At 44.1% G+C, this 24,681-nt stretch overlaps 1 protein-coding gene across 4 annotated transcripts in view; it reads right to left on the reverse strand.

Moving 5' to 3' along the window:
* Positions 1-7,590: 7,590 nt before the first annotated feature.
* The window catches only part of ZNF236 (zinc finger protein 236), a 147,204-nt gene continuing 130,113 nt past the window's right edge, over positions 7,591-24,681 (reverse strand). For all 4 annotated transcript variants that reach the window (XM_037988023.2, XM_037988020.2, XM_037988022.2 and 1 more), the window contains 4 exons: positions 21,636-21,833; positions 17,997-18,126; positions 16,955-17,131; positions 7,591-8,141 (listed from right to left, as the gene is read on the reverse strand). In XM_037988023.2, coding sequence (XP_037843951.1) covers positions 8,017-8,141; positions 16,955-17,131; positions 17,997-18,126; positions 21,636-21,833 — 630 coding nt within the window. In that variant the 3' untranslated portion in view covers positions 7,591-8,016. The remainder of the gene's footprint in view (positions 8,142-16,954; positions 17,132-17,996; positions 18,127-21,635; positions 21,834-24,681) is intronic.

A 24,681-nucleotide genomic window follows, 5' to 3' on the forward strand; every position in this document is an offset into this window, starting at 1 on the left:
ACAAACTGGGTGGCTTAAACAACAGACAGTTACTTTCTCAGTTCTAGAGGCTGCAAGTCCAAGATCAAGGTGTCAGTTTCTGGTGAGGCCTCTCTCCTTTGCTTGCAGACGGCCGCCTTCTTGCTGCATCCTCACATGGCAGAGAGAGTGGCCTCAGGTGTCTCTTTCTCATCTAAGGACAACAGTCTTACTGGATAAGAGCCCTGGTCTTATGACCTCATTTAACCTGAATTCCCTCCTTAATGCCCCTGTCTCCAAACACAGTTGCACTGGGAGAGCTTCAAAACACACATTTTTGGAGGACACAGTGCCATCTATAACAGAAATATATTTTCCCTCATGCAACAACAAATATTTTCTAAGCCACCATTTGGCAAGATGTTATAATTAAATCCAAGATTCTGCAGTACTCTTGCCTCTTTCCCAAAAAAAAGACAATATGAAGTGAAGCACGTTGGCTTATTTCTCTATTGTGATTCCTCTATTGTAACCAGTAGTCACTGAAATCCTTAATGATGCGATATGAAGGCAAAGTCGACCCAACAGCACAGGTGAGACTGTGTTAACCAGCCTACAGCTGTGTTAACCCTACAGCTCGCTCCAGCACAAGACGCCAGAGCAACTTCCTGTGACCGCACCTGCCGTAGAAGGAAAATGAATGGTCTGATTTTTTTAGAAACAGCCTAATTTCAACCGGCACTCTCATGCACCTTCTAGGAAACTCCAACCTCATCTCAGTGAGGCAGGCCAAGGCTGCTCCTCCTACAGCCCCTTACCTCAACTTCCCACCACCAGAAAATGGCTCGTTCATCCAGCTCCAGAATCTTACAAGCTCCTGAAGTCAAGACTCCGGGGCATCCACAAAACAGTGACTCCTTCCACTACCTCCAGCACCAGCCAGGGCCACTCCACCTCTCAGCCAAGTTCCTGCTTCTGATTTAAAGTTCATGTGAAAACTAGAGATGACCCTGAGTCGGAATCTACCTTCCAATGTGGTGGCCAGGCTATTAGCTCACCAGTCAGCGGCCTGCCTGCCTGCCTTATGACAGGTTGTGGCAAAAGCCCTTAAGATCATGCCCCTGCCACACAGGTTGGGCAGCTTTCAGGTCTCCTGGGAGACAGTTTCCTCTGTACCGTGGCAAGCAAACTTCAGAGCTATAAGCAATACCAGACTATGGCAAGTGTGGTGTGCTAGGAAGACACCATCACTCAGACATGGGCGGCGCGTGAGTGGGGTCTATAGAGGCCTGCACACGGAGAGTTCTCAGTTCTTGCCTTACAGCTTTTCTGTAAGCTTGAAACTGCTTAAAAAAAAAAAAAAAGAAGGCTGAGCACGGTGGCTCACGCCTGTAATCCCAGCACTTTTGGAGGCTGAAGTGGACAGATTACCTGAGGTCGGGAGTTCAAGATCAGCCTGGCTAACATGGTGAAACCCCGTCTCTAAAAATTAGCCGGTACAATGATGCGTACCTGTAATCCCAGCTATTCGGGAGGCTGAGGCAGGAGAATCACTTGAACCCGGGAGGCGGAGTTTGCAGGGAGCTGAGATGATGCCATTGCACTCCAGCCTGGGCAACAGAGCAAGACTCTGTCTCAAAGAGAAAAAAAATAAAAACAGAAAAGAAAGGACAAAGACTTAGCATTACTAGAGAAAGACTTAGCGTTACTAAAGTTGAGAAAGATTTAGCATTACTAAAGTTGAGAAACATGATTGAAAGGTAACTAGAAAACGTACATGGTGAAGAGTATCTTGAGCCAGGGGCAGTGGCTCCCACGCATACTTTCAGCTGCTCAGGAGGCCAAGGCGGGGAGATCACTTGAAGCCACGACATTGAGACCAGCCTGGCTAACATAGCAAGACCCTGTCTCTAACAAAATAATGAAAATTAGCGGGTGTGGGGTGTGCACCGGTAGTCCCAGCTACTCGGCAGGCTGAGGTGGGAGGATCACTGAAGTCAGGAGGTCGGGGCTGCAGTGAGCCATGATCTGCACTCCCGCCTGGGTGACAAAGTGAGACCCTGCCTCAAAAATAAAAGGAGCATCTCAAGGCAGATGGCCAGCTGTTGTCCATCTCTACCCAGAACTACTAAAAAATTGGCTGAGATAACATTAAGTGAGCCATCTCATGTTAAATACAGAATTTCTTTCTTATAGAGCTTGGTTACCAAGGTAACCAATGACCTCTTTGTTCTAATTTCTAAAATAGTAACGTAAAACTCTCTTCATTGGCCCACAATAGTAACACTGGGGAAGCATCCGTTCATTGGTAGAAGGGGCGTGTGAGGTGTCTCCGTGGGTATGCACTGTCATCTGTCATTTTTTCTGTAGGGCCTTAAGGGATTGAATGGTTTAAAGGTGCCAGGTCACAAGAGAAGGTCCTCAATGATAGGGGCAGCACTGTGGGTGGTGTGGCATAATCAGTAACATTTATTTTAACAACTTCCATGCATATCCTAAGCTGAGCTAGGGCTGGCCACAGAGTCATCCCAGGTTCTCCCCACTTTCCTTTCAGGACAGCCTGCCAGCCTCCTGGCTGCTGGCAGAAGACGTGGGCTCCTGGGTGACAAAGGGGATTTTACTCACAGTAACGGTGGTAGCAAGAAGGTCAGCATTTGTCTGAACATCCGAGGCCCCAGCCCTGAAGCGCGATGCAAAGTGGGCCAGTGGACGCCTGCACGCACGCCTGCCTCGCAGCGCGGGGAGCACACAGCACACTTGCAGGTCCAAGCCTCTGCCTGTGCTTAAGGGACAGCACTCTATTCGCTATCACAGGGAGTCCAGCCTCCGGGTAAAATTCACCTGGAAAAGCACTGCCAATAGTTGAGACAATCCATCAGAGTGGGAACACACTTTTTATAATTTCATAGTTTTGTTAAAAAACAACCAAAAAAAGCTCTTCCCTCACCCACTCTATTTCAAAAACTGTCAGAGCAATATGCCTCCTACAAACACACAAACAAGCAAAAGGAACAGTAAAGCCATTTCTTACCATCCCATCTTAGCCACATTCAGGAAGTCAACATCACTTTAATTTTTTCAGTCCAAAAATATCTGGAGTCCCTACTCAGTGCCAGGAATAAGGTGATCCAAGAAAACATATAGTGTAATGTGTTGTTTCAACAGGATGATGACTCTCAATTACAAACTTCTCTAACAGTTTGGAAATGTAAGGCATAGTAAACTAGATGAATGTGTCTTTACAAAGAGCCCGATGATACACAGTAACTCCATGGGTGCTTCTGGGAAGTCCAGAATCTGGTATCTCTCATAAACAGACACTGATATTATGATGGATGTGCACTGCATTTCAAGTCACTCTTTAATACCTTTCAAACAAGAGAGAAAGCAGAGAGCAGGAGCCTGGGACATCCTCCAGGATTTAAATGCCCTGGACTTGAATATGTTGCCAATTCAGCATTGCTCTATTGTGTTAAGCCATGGCAAACGGGACCTAGAGGAAGTGTCCACCTTTCAACAGTGATAACTCATGCAAAACTCAAAGAAGTAAATATACAGGAGTTTCAAAATAATACAAAAGCTATTTTTATTATTTTTAAAGCCAGCACAGTGGCTTTTGGCATCACTATCCATTTCTAATACAAAACTGGATTAAATAAATATCATCCAATGTATAAATAGACCATGAAACAATTGTGAAGATAAAAAGAGAATTCTTCTGTAAATAAAAAAATTAACTTTAAAATTTTCTTTAGTGGTGAATCAAGAACGAATCCCTATGTCACTTTAGAATTTGTCAATGATGATACAAATCTTAATTGAATACAAAAGTCTTCATGCCGTAAAAAGTGTTACACGTAAAAGATTAAATAGAAAAATCTCTTCTGACTGCCTATTGCTCCTGCCATTCATGCCGATCTTCAGTTTTTAGTACCTGAGTTGTTAGCCATCCATAGAAAGAACTGCCACGATGCCTCTGTGTAGGGAGGGTGAGTGTGTGTTCATCCGTGCATGGGAGTCTGAGGAGGGGAATCCGTTCGGAGAGGGCCAGCCGCCAAACAGGACGTGTCGCTGGCGAGCCACACCGTGACAAAGAACATGTCTCTGCTCGGAATGTGTGGACATCCGACCCATGGAGAGCTCTGTGGTTCCCACTTTCTCCACAATGAAGATGCCAGCTCAGTGGCCTTTGGCATATGGTCTTTCATTAGCATACGGAAAAGACGTGGAGGCCCCAGGTAGAAATACGACATTAAATTGGGTTATGGGTACAGGCCTTTTGAAATTGTCTTCTAAAAAATCCAAAGTGCCTAAGTTACGTGAACACAGATTAGGTGACACAAAGAGAACTCTTCCGTCAGAAGTAGCCATTGCATAATCTCATCTCTGCCTCACTTACTTCCTATGCAGTAGGTCTTGGAAAAGGGATAAATTCGCAATGATCAACGCTTGGATTAACTTTTTTTTAGTGAGGGAAGGGCACGGTATTAATTTTGAAATAAGCTTCAGAAAAAAATGTAACAAGTAGGAATGAGATAGCCTTAATATACACTAAAGGGAGTTCTATATATCTTATCTATTTCCTGAAAAAATCTTATGTACATAAATCTTGAAATTGATTTACATGCCAAACTATTTTATCTTGAATATTTCCAAACATAAATCTGTGTGGTCATTTCATGTTAAAATGTGTATCTTAACGAGTTACAAATATTCTTCTAAAATGAGGAAAACCCACAGCAAGAACAGAAATCCACTTCTACTTTTAAAAATCTTGTACCTGTGCTAACACATGCGTCTCTTGTAATAAATGTGATATAAGAGTTCAAAGGAAGACACAGAACACTAGCTATAATTTCAAAATTCAAGTTTCCTTAAAACATTACAATGGGGGAGTAGAAAATATGCACGAAGGAAACATCCCCTAGTTAAGTGCCGGACAAGCACAGAGGTTTCATGTCCCACCAGCAGAACATTGTCAGGGAGAGGAGAGCAGCGTTTGATGAGCCTCCCACTGGCCTGGCTGCAAGCTGGCAGATGTCGGGTCGTAGGATTTCTTCTATTTAGATACTTTCTAAGTGCCTCAAGTTTTTAAAAGGGGCAAAAGCAGAGCTTGATGGGGTGGGGTAGCATTTGAATCTGCATGTTTGAAAACATTTCCTCATTTTCATCTATTGCCATTCTGTGGAAACGCAGCCGCTCAGGCATTATCTAGCAGGTGGGACTCCACACATGCTACGTGCCTCCTGCTTCCTCGGTACCTGCACCCCAGCTTCACGCTCAGTATCTTTGCACGGGCAGTTCATTCTTTCAGCTCCAGTGCTCCATGGTTACTCGAGCACACAAGCGGGATCAAAACACTTAGGAACTTTCAAAAGGCTCCTCAGTGACTGGGTGCTGTTGAATACAGCAGCAGATGAAAGGGAACAGGAACAGTTCTAGCACATGCACGGGGCACTGTGCTGACGCCCACGACTCGCTGTCGCGGAGCCATGCCCTGATTTTTAAAGTCTGAAGCCTTTCCAGTGGACACTGCAGGGGTAGACGCCTCTGAACTTCACAGAGGTAAAGGAAAATACCACTAAAGTTTTCTCTTAAAAATCTGAACTTGAAATTAATTTACATGCCAAACTATTTAATCTTATTTTCAAACAAAAAAAATTAATCACATTTCCTAACTTCATCTTTTATTTATAATTATTCCAAAGCAGATATGCTATGATGAGATAGTTCTAAAAATACAGTCTTTATCCTCAAAACCCTGGTTATACATGAGGCTAGAAATCTCTTTTCTAGAATTTTTAAAACAACAAGTAAAATATAAAGATCAACCTGTACCCCACAAAGATTCAAGTAAAATGATGTCTTTTCAAAACCTTATATTTTCAAGGAATGTTCTGCAAAAAAGCAGCTTTTTATAATTAGGAAGTAAATCAAAATAATACATAAAATGTCTTGTGTTTGACTGCTAATAAATTGAGAAAAGACACAAAATTGAATTATTGATATTTTCTTTTTCTTTAACCAAAATAAAAGTAGGCTCTAGATTCACCTGTTAAGGCCTTAAACAGTCAATTAACCAATACAATTCACCAAACTAGCTTTCTATACAACTAGGAATTAAACAACCCCTTTTAGAGATGTCCTGAGATGACATTTAATGCTAAAATCAAAATAAATAACCGAGCAAGAACAAAAGTTTAAAATTCCAATAATTTCAACTTTGGGGATATTCGTTCACCAAAATTAATCAACATTTCTAAAATATTTCAATACAAAATTATAAAATAAAAAGTGCATTAAAAGCAGAACCTTTAAAACTCTAGCACAATTACAATTATTCTAAATATGCGTCAGGTTTACACACTGACATTCAAGGAAGGAAACCTCGGGATTGGTAAGAAGTCCAGTATCACAAGAATAAGTCAAATAAGGCTTTTCTTTTTCTTAAAAAAATATACAATACACAAAGCAGTTTGGAAAAGAAGTAATATTATTTAACAATTTTCTGACTTAAATATTTTCACATAACAAAAGTTTTCATATCACCATCAATATTACTTATATACATATGCCGAAAGTGAACAACAACAACAAAATCAAAAGATGCCCTTTCAAAATAACAGTAAAATGTCTATTTCTTTAGGAATCTGAAATGAGCTCCTCTCTTAATATACAAAGTCCATACAATATTTATAATAAAACTACTCTCTTCTGAAACCAAGGAGGCAATGAGAGAAAATAAAGGCAATTATTTTTCAGGAAAAAAATAAAACCCAGCTTTATATTACAATGAAAAAGATATCCATTTATTAATAAAATGAATACAATACTGATCTGAAGTGCTTGTGGGGAGGTGAAACTCAGACGCTCTTTCTGCAATTAGGACTAGTACTTATATTTACAAAATATACTGTTCAGCCACACAGAGGCCCATATATCTGTCTATGTACATATGTATTTATATATAGAACATATAAATAATTTCAAAGGGAAAATTAACATGAAGTAAAGAACCTTCCATCTTTGGAATGCTGTAGGAATGGCGTGCACGCACTCTGCCCGGCACGGGTGGGATTTGGTTTGGGACATGTGTAATGTGGCACCATTGACGATACTAAAGAATTCCCTGAAATCAAAAACACATCTGTTTACGCACGAAGAGAAAGTCCTGGGGTTTTTACGGATTCTCGGCCTCAAGCTACAGATACACTTCTTATTTGCCGGGGTAGACAGGGCCACGGTTGCTTGCTCCTGGCAGACGGTTCTGTGGTTTCCTACCTGCGATGTATGGCTTGTGCTTCTGCAATTATCTAACCCTGGACCTGAACACAGATTGATGCGGTAAGTGTGTCACCAGCCCGTGTGGACAGCTGAATCCCTATTGGTGAGTCAGGTCTACTTGAGTCCCCGTGTTGGCGACCCCCAGACACTGCATTCTTGTAACTAATGATTAAACATTTGTCATGGAGAGAGAATTGGTCCAGCCATCTCTCAAGGTATCAGTCATATTACCTTATGGTAGACTAAAAAGAGTCCATTTTGACTAATTTTCAAAATGCACAGAGAAAAGAGTGGAAAAAACTTCCCTGTGTGTTGTAACATTTTTTTTCTGAACTTCATGCCCCAATCTTAAACTTGCTTTCAAGCTATGCTTCTTATAACCGGAAGCATGAAGGAAAATCTGACGTACTTTTTCCATGTTAGCTTTTTCGTCTTTGCTAATACAAAGAAATCACACTACAATGATAGTAAGACCCAGTTAATTGCTTTGTGAACTAGACGCACTAGCCACGGAGGAGACCAAGGAGGAAACTGCCTGCCGTAGTACCTGAGTTCGGTGATTTGTAGACAGAAGAGAACAACGCGGTGACACTTTTCCCAGTTTTTTTCCTATGAGTCTCTGAAAGACAATGATTCTTTAGATAACTTTATAGCTAAAAAACTATTGTGGTAACATTTTTAACACTTGAAGCTTTAAAACAGAGATTTCAAGTGCTTTGCTATTCACAAAATGTAACTTCAGAAACATTCTTAAAGGTGTACTTCCGACTCGCATCAGAAGACGTGGGTGAGGGTCTGCCACTCGCCCGCGGCCTCCTGCACCACCTCCTCCAGGTGGAGGGTCCGGCTCAGCTCCTCCCCGTCCTGCTCTGGGTGACCTGCGGACTCCTGCAGAGCTCCTGTCATGCAAAGAAAACACAAGCAGCCTCAGACCTTCCAGAGCACAAAATGATAGCCATTTACTAAAGACTTCCTGGGAGACAAGGAATTTCTAAAGTAATTTGCTATTCATTCCAATGAAAAAAGAATAATCTGAGCTGCAGGTTAAACAACTCTGTCAGCAGTAGTTACTGTTAGTGAGTCTGAACGCACACAGAGCACTCGTGATGAATGCATTCCCGATGAGTGCACTCCCATGACAGCTACGTTAACATAGCATCAGGAATGAGCAATTAATAACCAACACACATGATTTTGTAATAAAAAGGAAAGCAGGAAGCACTACAGTGTTAAAGAGAAAAATTATCCCTTTTTCCTTCATAAAAAATTCCCCACAATATAGTGTTCTGCCCTTGGGTTCCCTACACATCTAAATGTCAACCACTGAACACTGCAAGCCGTTGAGCTCCCCTCACAAAGGACACCTCAAACAACCAAGAAACACCTGCAAGCCTCACGGAGCACACCACCACCTCCCACAACAAATAACAAATCTCACAGAGCACACCACCTCCAACACCAAATCACATAACTCAGAGCACACCACCTCCAACACCAAATCACAAATCTCACAGATCACACCACCTCCAACACAAAATCATATAACTCAGAGCACACCACCTCCAACAACAAATAACAAATCTCACAGAGCACACCACCTCCAACACCAAATCATATAACTCAGAGCACACCACCTCCAACAACAAATAACAAATCTCACAGATCACACCACCTCCAACAACAAATAACAAATCTCACAGAGCACACCACCACTTCCAACCAAATCACAAACCTCACAGATCACAGCACCTCCAACAAATCACAAATCTCACAGAGCACACCACCTCCAACACCAAATCACATAACTCAGAGCACACCACCTCCAACACCAAATCATATAACTCAGAGCACACCACCTCCAACAACAAATAACAAATTTCACAGATCACACCACCACTTCCAACAACCAAATAACAAATCTCACAGATCACACCACCTCCAACAACAAATAACAAATCTCACAGAGCACACCACCACTTCCAACCAAATCACAAACCTCACAGATCACAGCACCTCCAACAAATCACAAATCTCACAGATCACACCACCTCCAACACCAAATCACATAACTCAGAGCACACCTCCAACACTAAATCACAAATCTCATAGAGCACACCACCAACAAATCACAAATCTCACAGATCACACCACCTCCAACACCAAATCACAAATCTCACAGATCACACCACCTCCAACACCAAATCACATAACTCAGATCACACCACCTCCAACACCAAATCATATAACTCAGAGCACACCACCTCCAACAACAAATAACAAATCTCACAGAGCACACCACCACTTCCAACCAAATCACAAACCTCACAGATCACAGCACCTCCAACAAATCACAAATCTCACAGATCACACTACCTCCAACACCAAATCACGTAACTCAGAGCACACCACCTCCAACACCAAATCACAAATCTCACAGAGCACACCACCTCCAACACCAAATCACGTAACTCAGAGCACACCACCTCCAATAACAAATAACAAATCTCACAGATCACACCACCTCCAACACCAAATCATATAACTCAGAGCACACCACCTCCAATAACAAATAACAAATCTCACAAAGCACACCACCACTTCCAACCAAATCACAAACCTCACAGATCACAGCACCTCCAACAAATCACAAATCTCACAGATCACACCACCTCCAACACCAAATCACAAATTTCACAGATCACACCACCACTTCCAACAACCAAATAACAAATCTCACAGATCACCCCACCTCCAACAACAAATAACAAATCTCACAGAGCACACCACCACTTCCAACCAAATCACAAACCTCACAGATCACAGCACCTCCAACAAATCACAAATCTCACAGATCACACCACCTCCAACACCAAATCACATAACTCAGAGCACACCTCCAACACTAAATCACAAATCTCATAGAGCACACCACCAACAAATCACAAATCTCACAGATCACACCACCTCCAACAACCAAACCACAAATCTCACAGATCACATCACCTTCAACAACCAAATAACACATCTCATAAATCACATCACCTCCAACAACCAAACCACAGATCTCATGGAGCACACCACCTCCAACAACCAAATCACAAATCTCACAGATCACACCACCACTTCCAACAACCAAATAACAAATTTCACTAATCACAGCACCTCCAATAACCAAATAACACATCTCACGAATCACACCACCTCCAACAACCAAACCACAGATCTCACAGAGCACACCACCTCCAACAACCAAATCACAAATCTCACGAATCACGTCACCTCCAACAACCAAACCACAGATCTCACAGAGCACACCACCTCCAACAACCAAATCACAAATCTCACGAATCACATCACCTCCAACAACCAAACCACAGATCTCACGGAGCACACCACCTCCAACAACCAAATCACACCCGCAAAATGCATAGAGCACCCCAAGGGGTCTACTCAGACTTTAACATTTCTAGTTCCTTGCACAGCTACTGCCACCCTCTGAAACCTAGTCTAGGTCATTTGTTGTCATTCCTTCCTCAGAGATGGATGATACTGCTAGATTCTGTGTAGGAAACAAAGATGAACAAGAGACAGACAGGCAGCAGGATCACACCCCAATATCCACACCCTGAAGGGCATGAACGTTAGCAAATCAAGAGAGAAATCAAGGCCCACATGTTGTCGTGCCAGGTCAACAGGATGCAGACAGGAGCAGTTGGTGCAGATTCTGTTTGCTCTGTGCCCCTGAGCACCAAGATAGCACCTGAACCGCATGCTGCAGGAAAAGGGGCTTCCAGACACGCTGTGAAGACAGACAGAGATGCTATTCTGGGCCTCTGACTGCCCAGGTGCTGACAGCCCCTACAGAAAGCTCTGTCCAGAGAAAAACCAGCTGCTCAGAAATGCTGTGCTTGCTCAGGTTCTGCGCTGCCATTTCGCTCCAATAAATTTCTGCGTCCTTGCCAAAATATATCATAAATTTAATCTAATCAAATTTGTGTGTGTGTGTGTGTGAAAGGGGCAGTCCACAGCCAGCTTCAACAACTGCATACACTAAGTATTAAAGTAACAAAAGCACAGGCTTCCAGAGATCATGGTGGATGGGAGGCAGGACTAGACTCAGGGACAGAGCAGCATGTGGAGGCTCGCACTGTGAATTTTTGCCCCAGAACAACTAGAGGAATAAATCAGGAAACCTGAGAGAACCCATAGACTCTCTGAAGGAAGTGGATTGCTCCTGCAGGACCCAGGAGACACCCCAAATACTCAGCCACAGCAAGACCCGCCCAAGGAGAGTCTGAGCTCAGACACGCATAGCCCAGCCCCCACCCAATGGTCCTTCTCTACCCACTCTGGTAGCGGAAGACAAAGGGCAGATATTCTTGGGAGGTCTAGGGCCCCGCCCACTGCCTGTTCCTCCCTATACTACCATAGCTGATGCGCTCTGGAAAGCACCACCTCCCGGCAGGAGGCCAACCAGCGCAAAAATAGAGCATTAAACCACCAAAGCTAAGAACCCTCACAGAGTCCATCTCAGCCCCCTGCCACCTCCACCGGAACAGGCGCCAGTATCCACAGCTGAGAGACCACGGATGGTTCACATCACAGGACTCTGTGCAGACAGCTCCAGTACCAGCCCGGAGCCGGGTGGACTTGCTGGGCGGCTAGACCAAGAAGAAAGGTAACAATCACTACAGCTCTGTTCTCAGGGAGCCACAGCCACAGGAAAAGGTGGACAGTACCACATCAAGAGAACACCCCGTAGGACCAAAGAATCTGAACAACAGCCTTCAGCCCTAGACCTTCCCTCTGACAGAGCCTACTCAAATGAAAAGGAACCAGAAAACCAACTCTGGTAATATGACAAAACAAGGCTCTTTAACACCCCCCAAAAATCACACTAGCTCACCAGCAATGGATCCAAACCAAGAAGAAATCCCCAATTTACCTGAAAAACAATTCAGGAAGTTAGTTATTAAGCTAATCAGGAAGGCACCAGAGAAAGGTGTAGCCAAAAGTAAGGAAATAAAAAAACGATACAAGAGGTGAAGGGAGAAATATTCAATGAAATTGATAGCCTAAATAAAAAAACAAGGAAAACTTCAGGAAACAACAGACATAGAAATGCAAAATGCTCTGAAAAGTCTCAGCAATAGAACAGAGCAAGTAGAAGAAAGAAATTCAGAGCTCGAAGACAAGGTCTTCAAATTAACCTAATCCAACAAAGACAAAGGAAAAAGAAGAAGAAAATATGAACAAAGCCTCCAAGAAGTCTGGGGATTATATTAAACGACCAAACCTAAGAATAATCGGCATTCCTGAGGAAGAAGAGAAATGTAAAAGTTTGGAAAACATATTTGGGGGAATAATAGAGGAAAACTTCCCCGGCCTTGCTAGACCTAGACATCCAAATACAAGAAGCACAAACAACACCTGGGAAATTCATTGTAAAAAGATCAGTGCTTAGCCACATTGTCATCAGAAACAGCAGCTAAAAAAGCAGAGGGACGTTATATAATGATCAAAGGCCTTGTCCAACAGGAAAATACCACAATCCTAAACATACATGTCCCTAACACAGGCACTCCCAAATTTATAAAACAATTACTAATAGATCTAAGAAATGAGATAGACAGCAACACAATAATAGTGGGACACTTCAATACTCCACTGACAGCACTAGATAGTTCATCAAGACAAAAAGTCAAAAAAGAAACAATGGATTTAAACTATACCTTGGAACAAATGGACTTAACAGATATATATATGTAACATTCCATACAACAATTGCAGAATACACATTGTATTCAACAGCACATGGAACTTTCTCCAAGACAGACCATATGATAGGCCACAAAATGAGCCTCAATAAATTTAAGAAAATGGAAATTATATCAAGCACTCTCTCAGACCACGGTGGAATAAAACTGGAAATAAATTCCAAAAGGAACCTTCGAAACCATGTAAATACATGAAAATTCAATAACCTGCTCCTGAATGATCACTGGGTGAAAAATAAAATCAAGATAGAAATTAAAAAATTATTCGAACTGAATGACAATAGTGACACAACCTATCGTAACCTCTGGGATACAGCAAAGGCAGTGCTAGGAGGAAAGTTCATCGCCCTAAATGTCTACATCAAGCCTGAAAGAGCACACACAGACAATCTAAGGTCATACCTCAAGGAACTAGAGAAATAAGAATAAACCAAAACCAAACCCAGCAGAAGAAAGGAAATAACCAAGATCAGAGCAGAATTAAATGAAATTGAAACAAACAAAAGATAAAATGAAACAAAAAGCTGGTTCTGTGAAAAGATAAATAAAACTGATAGACCATTAGCAAGATTAAGAAGAGAGGAAATCCAAATAAGCTCAGTAAGAAGCAAAACAGGAGATATCACAACTGACACCACAGAATATAAAAGATCACTGAGGCCGGGCGCAGTGGCTCACGCCTGTAAACCCAGCACTTTGGGAGGCCAAGGCAGGCGGATCAAGAGGTCAGGAGATGGAGTCCATCCTGACTAACACGATGAAACCCCGTCTCTACTAAAAATACAAAAAATTAGCTAGGCGCAGTGGCAGGTGCCTGTAGTCCCAGCTGCTCGGGAGGCTGAGGCAGGAGAATGGCGTGAACCCGGGAGGCGGAGCTTGCAGTGAGCTGAGATCGCGCCACTGCACTCCTGCCTGGATGACAGAACGAGACTCCGCCTCAAAAAAAAAAAAAAAAAAAAAGAACAAGATCACTCAAGGCTACTATGAACACCTTTACACACATAAACTAGAAAACCTAGAAGAGATGGACACATTTCTGGAAAGATACAACCCTCCTAGCTTAAATCAGGAAGAACTAGATACCCTTATCAGACCACTAACAAGCAGCAAGATTGAAATGGTAATTTAAAAATTACCAACCAAAAAAAGTCCATGACCAGATGAATTCACAGCAGAATTCTACCAGGCATTCAAAGGAGAATTGGTACCAATTCCACAAGACACAGGAAAAGAGAACTCTCCCTAAATCATTCTCTGGAGCCAGTATCACCCAAATACCGAAACCAAGAAAGGACATAACCAAAAAGGAAAACTACAGACCATTATCCCTGATGAACACAGATGCTAAAATCCTTAACAAAATACTAGCTAACCAAATCCAACACATATCAAAAAGATTCTCCACCACATGATCAAGTGGGTTTCATACCAGGGATGCAGGAATGGTTAAATATACACAAGTCGATAAATGTGATACACCACATAAACAGAATTAAAAACAAAAATCAGATGATCATTTCTACAGATGCAGAAAAAGCATTAGACAAAATCCAGCATCACTTTATGATTAAAACTCCCAGGAAAACCAGCATACAAAGGACATACCTCAATAATAAAAGCCATCTATGACAAGCCCACAGCCAACATAATACTGAAAGATGAAAAGTTAAAAGCATTCCCTCGGAGAACTGAAACAAGACAAGGATGCACACTCTCACCACTCCTCTTCAACATAGCAGTGGAAGTCCTAGCCAGAGCAATCAGAAAAGAGAAGGAAATCAAGGGCATCCAAATTAGTAAAGAGGAAGTCAAACTATCGCTGTTTGCTGATGATATGATTGTTTACCTAGACAACCCAAAAGACTCTTCCAGAAAGCTCCCAGAACTGGTAAAAGAATTCAGCAAAGTTTCCAGATAAAAAATTAATGTACAGAAATCAGTACCTCTTCTATACACCAACAGCAACTAAGCTGAGAAATCAAGAACTCAACCCCTTTTACAATAGCTGGAAAAAACAAAACAAAACAAAAACAAACCAACCAAAAAAAACCTTAGGAATACACCTAATCAAGGATGTAAAAGACCTCCACAAGGAAAACTACAAAACACTGCTGAAAGAAATCACAGATGACACAAACAAATGGAAACACATCCCATGATCATGGTTGGGTAAATCAATATTGTGAAAATGGCCATACTGCCAAAAGCAATCTACAAATTCAACACAATTCCCATCAAAATACCAACATCATCTTCACAGAATTAGAAAAAAACAATTCTAAAATTGATATGGCATTAAAAAAGAGCTCACATAGCCAAAGTAAGACTAAGCAAAAAGAACAAATCTGGAGGCATCACATTACCTGATTTCAAACTATACTATAAGGTCATAGTTACCAAAATAGCATGGTACTGGTATAAAAATAGGCACACAGACCAATGGAACTGAATAGAGAACCCAGAAATAAACCCAAATACTTACAGCCAACGGATCCTCAACAAGGCAAACAAAAACATAAAATGGGGAAAGGACACCCTTCTCAACAAACGGTGCTGGGATAATTGGCGAGCCACATGCAGGAGAATGAAAGTGGATCCTCATCTCTCACTTTATACAAAAATCAACTCAAGATGGATAAAAAAACAGTCTAAGACCTGAAACTATAAAAATTCTAGAAGATAACATTGGAAAAACCCTTCTAGACATTGGCTTAGGCAAGGACCAAGAACACAAAAGTGAATGCAATAAAAACAAGGATAAATAGCTGGGACTTCATTACACTAAAGAGCTTTTGCATGGCAAAAGGAACAGTCAGCAGAGTAAACAGACAACCCACAGAGTGGGAGAAAATCTTCACAATCTATACATCTGACAAAGGACTAATATCCAGAATCTACAACAAATTCAAACTAATCAGTAAGAAAAAAAAAAATAATCCCATCAAAAAGTGGGCTAAGGATATGAATAATCCTCAAAAGAAGATATACAAATGGCCAGCAAACATATGAAAAAACACTCAACATCACTAATAATCAGGCAAATGCATATCAAAACCACAATGTGATACCACTTTACTCCTGCAAGAATGGCCATAATCAAAAAAAAAAAAAAAAAAAAAAATAGTACATGCTAGCACGGATGTGGTGAACAGGGAACACTTCTACACTGCTGGTGGGAATGTAAACTAACACAGCCACTGTGGAAAAGTGTAGAGATTCCTTAAAGAACTAAAAATAGAACTACCATTTGACCCAGCAATCCCACTACTGGGTATCTACCCAGAGGAAAATAAGTCATTGTATGAAAAAGACACTAGCACACGCATGTTTATAGCAGCACAATTCGCAACTGCAAAAACAGGGAACCAACCCAAATGCCCACAAATCAACAAGTGGATAAAGAAACTGTGGTATATATACACAATGGAATACTACTCAGCCAAAAAAAAGGAATTAATTAATGGCATTTGCAACAACCTGGATGAGACTGGAGGCCATTATTCTAAGCGAAGTAACACAGGAATGGAAAACCAAACATCTTACGTTCTCACTCGTAAGTGGGAGATAAGCTATGAGGATACAAAGGCATGAGAGTGACACAATGAACTTTGGGGACTCACAGGGAAAGCATGGGAAGGGATTGAGGGATGAAAGACCTATAAATAGGGTGCAATGTATACTGCTTGGGTGATGGGTGCACCAAAATCTCACAAATCATCACTAAAGAGCTTACCCATGTAACCAAACACTACCTGTTCCCCCAAGAACCTATGGAAATAAAAAAAAATAAAGTACAGGTTTCCAGCCCACACAACTGAGGCTGTACCACATGCAACGCACAATCACCATGTGAACTGAAGGAAACAATGTACGCGAAACACAGGGTGCCTCGCGGGCCACCGAAGCGTACGCACTCCCAGGTGCAGTGTTCTCACCAGCATAGCTGTGCGCCCGCTTCATGTGCAGCTTCATGTTGCTCTTCTGCGTGAAGCCCATTACGCAGTAGGCACACTTGTAGGGCCGCTCCCCCGTGTGCTTCTTCATGTGCACCTGCAGTGCGCTCTTCTGGTTAAAGGCTTTCTCACAAAGCGTGCAATGGAACGGCCGCTCCCCTGTACAGAAAATGGCACATGTCAATGTCTCTAAGAAGAGGGTAGTGGACGCCTGGGCTCTACCCTGAGGTATGAACAAGAGGGACTGAATGTTCCTCTTTTCTCTTAGGCTTTCAGCCTGGCTGTCGTCTGAACAAAGGGCTGGAGGAGCCATGGGGAGACCAGAGGGAGCCTGGCCAGGTCCTAACGACCCCCAGCAGATGGGGCAGAGGGATCAGAGAGCCATGGAAGGGCCACGGTGGACGCAGCCTGTGGAACCCCAGGCCCACGGTGAGTCATCAGATGATCACGACAAAAATGAGCATGGGATGATGTCTTGTCAGGGCAGGGCGGAGACAGAAGGGCTGACACAGAGCTATCATGTACCAGTCAAGAGGCAGAGAGATGGGAGAGCTTGTTTCTTTGTACTGTGTGGTTTTTGTTCTCTAAGACAAAAGGTTTGAGCAGATTTAGGTGGTGTAGGAAAAGCCAGTAGAGAAAAAAAGTTTTAAGATAGAAGAGGAAGATTAAAAATTAAGTTCCCCAGTGACATGAGGACATGGGACCCAGGCACTGGGGGCCGCCGGTTTGCTCTAGCAGGAGGGAAGGAGGGACGTGATGTGGTCAACATCCCAGACACGGCACAGGAGCCTTGCGTGATGCTTCTGTTTCCTACGGTCATAATGTAAGCAGCAAAATCTTCCATGTGAAAAGTTAGTTAAGATGATAAATAGGTCAAAACTCAGGGGAAATAGAACATGTAGACCTTGCTTTATAAATAAAGCATTCCATCGCTCGTGAATATTGTACAGGTGGAATTCTGTTTTCTCGCCCATAGTGTCTACTTCAAAGAGTAAGGAAACAAAAGCGCATCCCTCCCCGTTACCTGTGTGGATGCGGCTGTGGCGCTCCAGCTGGCTTGGTTTGGCAAACGCCTTCTCACAAGTGTCACATTTAAACACTCTTGGCTTCTGGGAGCTCAAAGAGGGGCCGGCCTGGTGTGTCTGCATGTGCTCCTGGGAGACCACACACAGAAACCAAGAAACGAGATCAAAACGGAGCTTTCGCAACCAGAAACAAGAGGAAGTAAATGACTGCAAAGTTCAAGTCAGTAACAAGGATGAAATCAAGGCTAATCTGTGATTTGTGTTCTTAAGGACTTTATCCATTGGTAGTGACAACAGGGTGATGGGCTTGGGGCTTCTCGGGGAGACTCCGGTCCCCATCTGAGCTTTACCGCCTGCTAGTTATGTGGCTTGGCCACATCTGTGTCCCAAATCGGGGTAGAAATATCTCCTTCATCAGCTTTAACTGAGACCAAGGGCGTCAAGCCACGAGCCTAGTGCAGGAGTCCAGGTGAGCTCTCTCCGTTGACTGTGGGGGATCCTGTCCCCGTTTCACACAAGAGTCCACCCAAACGTCACGGCCCGAGGCCACCCATAGGTTGTGGCCCGAGGTCCTGCGGCACCCAGCTGGATGTGTTCAGTGACTCTCACCCACGAGTCCTCGCAGAACACCTGTGATTCCGAAGTGCATTCTCCTGGTGATATGACAACTGCCTCACGGTGGCTCTGGAGGCTTCTAAAGCCAAGAGGAAACTGTTCCCTTCTCACGTTGTGACTGGCAACTTGCCAGAGATACTACATTCATGTGACCGCAAATTTCTCAAAGATCTGATAGCTGCTGCCCTTGCAGGCACCTGAGGATGTGCAACGTGGTTATTTTCCAAAATTGCACAAGCATAATAATTATCCTGATAGAATCCCAGTCTTTAGACCTAACCTCTACCCTGTAAGGCAGGAGTCATGGAAAAGTACATGCTTCCTGTGTGTGTTCAATGTGACTGCCTGTGTTCCAGTTGCAGACGTCGCATTGCTCAAGGCCCAGCACAGCCTGGGAGGTGGATGTAACGAAAGCCGCAGGGTGGGAAAAACAAACTCGGGAAGTGAGTGCGGGAGCCTCCCCAGGACGGCAGACCAGGCAGAGCCAGGACTGCAGGTGAGGCCTGACCAGTGACGACACCACCCCTGATGACACCAATCACCATCAACAGCTAGAGGGCATTCCTCGCCCACTCCGTCTGGGGTTCCCACCCGGTCTGCATTGGATGTAACTACAGTCAGTCACACTGAGCACTAAGCTTCCTGAGGATGGAGCCACCTGTTTCTGGGACCACCTTCTTTGCATACAGCAGTTTAGCACTGTTTGCTAAACTGAAAGGAGGACAGAGAGAGTCCATGGGGGAACAGAGTGTCTGGTGGGACGGAAAGGAAAGCTTTTATAACCTTGGCTTCTGTTTCTCTGACCCCAGAGAGAGAAACTTCCTGCGGTGGTAACAGTACCTGCGGCTGCCACTCTATGCTGCTGACTTTAAAAGAAATACTGAGGAGCTGTACTCCTCAAAGGGAGGAGTTAGGCTTACCCTGCGGCACAGGTTACTGTAAACCTAGTTCTCCCTAGAAAGTGCTCTCTGAGACAATGGTAAATGTTCCTCAAGAAAGAATTTCATCATAAAATAAGTTTGCAGTCACTGGAGTTAATATCATTCTTACTGCAACACACCTGTCGGCCTGGCCCTGCTACAAGGGAGGTGTGAAGTTTTAAGAAGGGGAGGTGTTGTGCCCTGAAGTTGGTGGGGACTCAGCAGAGCCGCCAGCATGGCCATCAGCTCACCGCACCACAGGATGCTAATGCAGTCTTGGGGCAGGGAGATTCACCAGAAGGTTTCAAAAGAAAGAGTCCTGTTGATAGTTTATTTTGCTGTACAGAAGCTCTTAAGTTTAACTGGATCCCATTTACCAACTTTGGCTTGTGTTGCAATTGCTTTTGGCATCTTTGTCATGATATCTTTGCCTGTTCCTCTCTCCGGAATGGTATTGTCTAGGTTATCTTCCAGGGTTTTTAGAGTTGTGGGTTTCACATTTCAGTCTTCAATCCATCTTGAAACAGAAAACCAAGTATCACATGTTCTCACTGATAAGTGGGAGCTAAATGGTGAGAACACATGGATCCACAGAGAGGAGCAACTCACACACACTGGGGCCTCCTTGAGGGAGGAGGGAGAGGAGCAGGAAAAAGTATTGGCTACTTAGCTTAGTACCAGGGTGATGAAATAATCTGTACAACAATCCCCTGTGACCTGAGTATATAACAAACCTGCACATGCACCTCTGAACCTAAAGTGAAAGTAAAAAAAATTAAAAATAAAAAAGAACCCAAGCAGCCAAGCAACAGGCTTCCTTCAGGCACAGAGAGGGAGGAGTGAGGGACTCGGGGCTCACCAGCCCCTGGAGGGACCAGGGAGAGGAGCCACAGCAAGTGCCACAGGTGGGGCCCTGGGCTTCCCAGCCCGGACAGGACAGGGCCATCACCACTGACACCACTGGCCTACAACACACCCAACGCCCGTGTGCCCTACTCCACACTCCAAAACAGCCATCCTGGTCACAGGGATCCAAGGATTCCAGTTCCTGGGACAGGAATTTCTCCTTGAGTAGGACTCTCCCTTCTTCTTATCCTACACTCATTAAAAGACAACAGACACACGAAGGCCACAAACAATCCCCACCCCCCAACATACACAGGAACCCCAAGGGTCCAGCCGTCTTAGCACAGCTTTCCTTCCCGGCCGGCGTGGCATGCCTCTGCCCTCCGCATGGCCTGGCCAAGACTGGTCAGAAATTTCGCAGGCTATCCCTCACTTGGAATTTGTCTGCTTTTCTCATGTCGTGAGGTTTTTGGGAGAAGTGTCATTTTCATCCCACTCTGCCAAGGACAGATGCAGTCTTGATGTGTGGGTACTGACGCTGGCCACGACCTCTGGGCTGGAGTGGTGCTGGCTAGGCATCTGTGCTGCACGCTCCTCTGTGTTCCACCCCTTCCACACCCCATTCCCTTCACATGGAAGACGTAGCGCCCTGGGCTGGACATCAGAGCACCCTGCTGGAATTCTGCCTCCTGCCCACTGTAGCACAGCACCGTCTGTGGGGATGTCCCAGAACTCATCCTCTGCTTCCCACATGCAGGCACTCAGGTCTCCACTGTGCAATGATGGCTCTGCTGCAGTGGAAAGCATGCGCAGCTAAACCTTGGGAGGCTGAAGGGGCATCTTCGGGGCTGGTCCCCAGGGTGGGCACACATACATTTGTTAGGGCTGCCCAATGCCCCTACAGAAAGTTCTACCAAGTCACAGTCTCAACAGCCATTATGTGAGCCAACCTCTGTTTCCTGACAGCCTCGACAATGGGTGCTGACAGACGTTTACATTTCTGCCAGTCTGACAAGGGAGAGAGGGCATTTCAATGTTATTCTAATTTGTGTTGCAAACTGATTGTGAGTTGCAGGTGAACATGCAATCCATCTGTGCAGCAAGCAGACCTCTTACAACCAGCACAACAATAAGTCTACATCTATTGCGCTTTTCCTCAAAAACACATGCCGGATTCCCGGCCGGTGTTAAATCTTGGACTCTGCATCTCTAGCCACCTGGGGGGCACACAGCTGTGCTGCGGCACGGTGGGCCTACCTTGAGGTGCGTGGCGCGCTTGAAGGCCTTCCTGCACACGGGGCAGCCGTGGATGCGCTCCCGGCCGTGCACCTCCTTGCTGTGGTGCATCAGCACTGCCGCCGACGAGAAGGCGCGGTCACACTCCAGGCACTGGTGTGCCCGGCCCTCCTTCTCGGGCTGGTTGCCCGGGGCCAGGTTCCCAGAGACGCCAGCTACCTGGAAAGAGTCAGAAATTCTGTGACTTTCCACTCACTTGGCTGGATTTGTGCAAGTTTGTGAACTGACAGACACCATGGTGATAACAGGGACATTCCTAGCATGGACGCGCCAAGCCCACGCTGCATGTCCTATCATCAGGATAATTTAGTCAGAGGCACCTTCCACACAATATGAGACCAGAATGCACACTGTGTCCTGCAAGATTGAGACCACACAACAGCAGCTAAGGAATGAGCTCTGTGCCGCACAGACCAGGTGCAAAGTCCAGCTCCAACGTGACTGTCTGGGCTACTCTGGGCTAAGTACTTAACCAGTCTGTGCTTGCGTCTTCATGGGAGAACCACCTGCCTACCAAAGGCTGCATATGGCAGGCATTCACTAAATGCTCACTACTGGTAGTAGCTTTAGATAAACAATTCTTAACAACAAAAGGTGTTTTTAGCTTTTAATGGAATTAAACCATTTTTTCCAAACCGTGGATCACAACCAATTAGATTTTCAAATCATCTTAATGGGATGCCACCACCACTTGAAAAAATCATTTTCAAAAATTTTGAAAAAAATTTTTTGAGATGGGGTCTTGCTCTCTTGCCTAGGCTGGAGTTCAGCGGCACAATCACAGCTCACGATAGCCTCAAACTCCTGGGCTCAAGCAATCTTCCCACCTCAACCCTCCCAAATACCTGGGACCACAGGTACGTACCACCTCACCATCATGCCCAGCTAATTTTTTTATTTTTTGTAGAGACAGGGTCTCCTTATGTTGCCCAGGTTGGTCTTAAAACTCCTGAACTCAAGGGATCCTCCTGCCTCTGTCTCCCAAGTGCTGGGATTACAGGTATGAGGCACTGCACCTGGCTGACTCAGCTTTTATAAAGAAGAGATTCCAGTTTTGCAAATGTAAATTTCTATGTGATGGCTTAACAAAACAATTATAACACAAATTAATGAGATCTGTCCACATTTTTATTATTCCTAGTTTATCAAATACTTTTTCATTAATTCTGGAATATAATAAGTAAACATTAAAGAAAAATACTTAAACAACAAAAAAAGATTTATACAGGGTGCTATATTATTAATCTGTGCTGTAATTTGAAAAAATGGAATGGGAAAAAAGGAACAAAGGAAAAGATCAGAAAAGACATTGCAGCCATGTGAGATGTGCAGGAACTGGTGTTATTCTAGAATATGACACCTGCGTCAGGTGTGTGTCTACACGTATCTGTAGGTGTTATTCTATAACATGATACCTGTGTCAGGTGTGTGTGTCTACACGTGAGTATCTGCAGGTGTTATTCTACAATATAACACCTGTGTCGGGTGTGTGTCTACAGGTGAATATCTGTGAGTATAAAGAAAAACGACAGAAACACACGTGTGTTGAGGTCACTGCATATAATATATTCCATGTGAGTCAAAAAAGTCTGAAAAGCACAGGAATAAATGATACTAAAGGCTGGTTGTGTAACCACAGATAAATGCATGCTGACGAACATCAACTCAAACAAAAACCTGTAGTTATGGAGCGGCCTAATGTCCTCCATCAGTGTTACAAAGCATCTACCAGGAGTCGTGGCAATGAACAAAACACACACAGAAAATTGTTTCTGAACCAAACATTTTACTCATGAGATGTGAGAATTCAATATCCGGTCCACATCATTCAAGGAAAGACAAACGAACACACTAAACTTTTTTTTTTTTTTTTTTTTTTTTTTTTTGAGACGGAGTATCGCTCTGTCGCCCAGGCTGGAGTGCAGTGGCGCAATCTCGGCTCACTGCAAGCTCCGCCTCCCGGGTTCACGCCATTCTCCTACCTCAGCCTCCCGAGTAGCTGGGACTACAGGCGCCGCCACCTCGCCTGGCTAGTTTTTTTCTATTTTTTAGTAGAGACGGGGTTTCACCATGGTCTCGATCTCCGCCCGCCTCGGCCTCCCAAAGTGCTGGGATTACAGGCGTGAGCCACTGCGCCCGGCCCACACTAAACTTTAAAAACTATTTCTGCAAAATATTTTTCAGCATAATCGCATCAGAAACAAAGCTTCTGAATCATTGCTACTACTGTGAAACAAATCTCCAATGTTCCGCTGGATTCCATAACTACATATATATAAAAATCTACAGACTGAATTATATTAATAGAATTTTGCTAAAATCATACTTGCCCAAAGGAGAAGGGGAAATTGGTTACAGAATGAGCGTGAGATGATTTTTAAGCCTGAGGCATAAACTTGGCCACAGCTAGAAATAATGTGCTTCCCACAGCAGGTTATTCTGCGTGGGGGTGGGAGGGTAGAAGTGTATATGTCTACCCCCTCCCAAGCATGAGGAGTGTGGCTGTTGGGAAGCAGAAGAGGAAGGAAGGCAGCCTCTCACATCCACCTCCTAATGCGCCCGGAAAGGCCTGGTGCGGATCCAACATCCTCTGCGTCCAGCGGCCAGCACTGGCAGGAACTTAATTTTATTTGCTGAACTGAAACAAGGTCAATATTTCAGAGAAATGCTGCCCACAACACACACCTGGGCACATGATCACCCTTCTGACCCCAAACCTCCCTCTAAAAACCTGCCCCTTACTAAAAAGTTCCCAGCTGAGACCAGCTGATCTCAAGTAACAGGAAATCCAGGTGTAAATGCTCAAAATGATATTCTTCTATTCAGACATGAAGAGTGAGGTAAGACAGATCTAGGTTCAAACGCCAGCTCTGTCTCTATTGGCAGGGTGACTAAGTTATTCAAAGCTACCCTTAAATCTCAGAATCCTTGTGAGTAAAACGGGGCCGTGACACTTCAGACACCTCCCAGGCTGTGGGAAGGGCTCGGCTACATAAGACCACATGCC

Source organism: Chlorocebus sabaeus, chromosome 18, assembly GCF_047675955.1.
Source record: "Chlorocebus sabaeus isolate Y175 chromosome 18, mChlSab1.0.hap1, whole genome shotgun sequence".
Classification (NCBI taxonomy): Eukaryota; Metazoa; Chordata; class Mammalia; order Primates; family Cercopithecidae; genus Chlorocebus; species Chlorocebus sabaeus.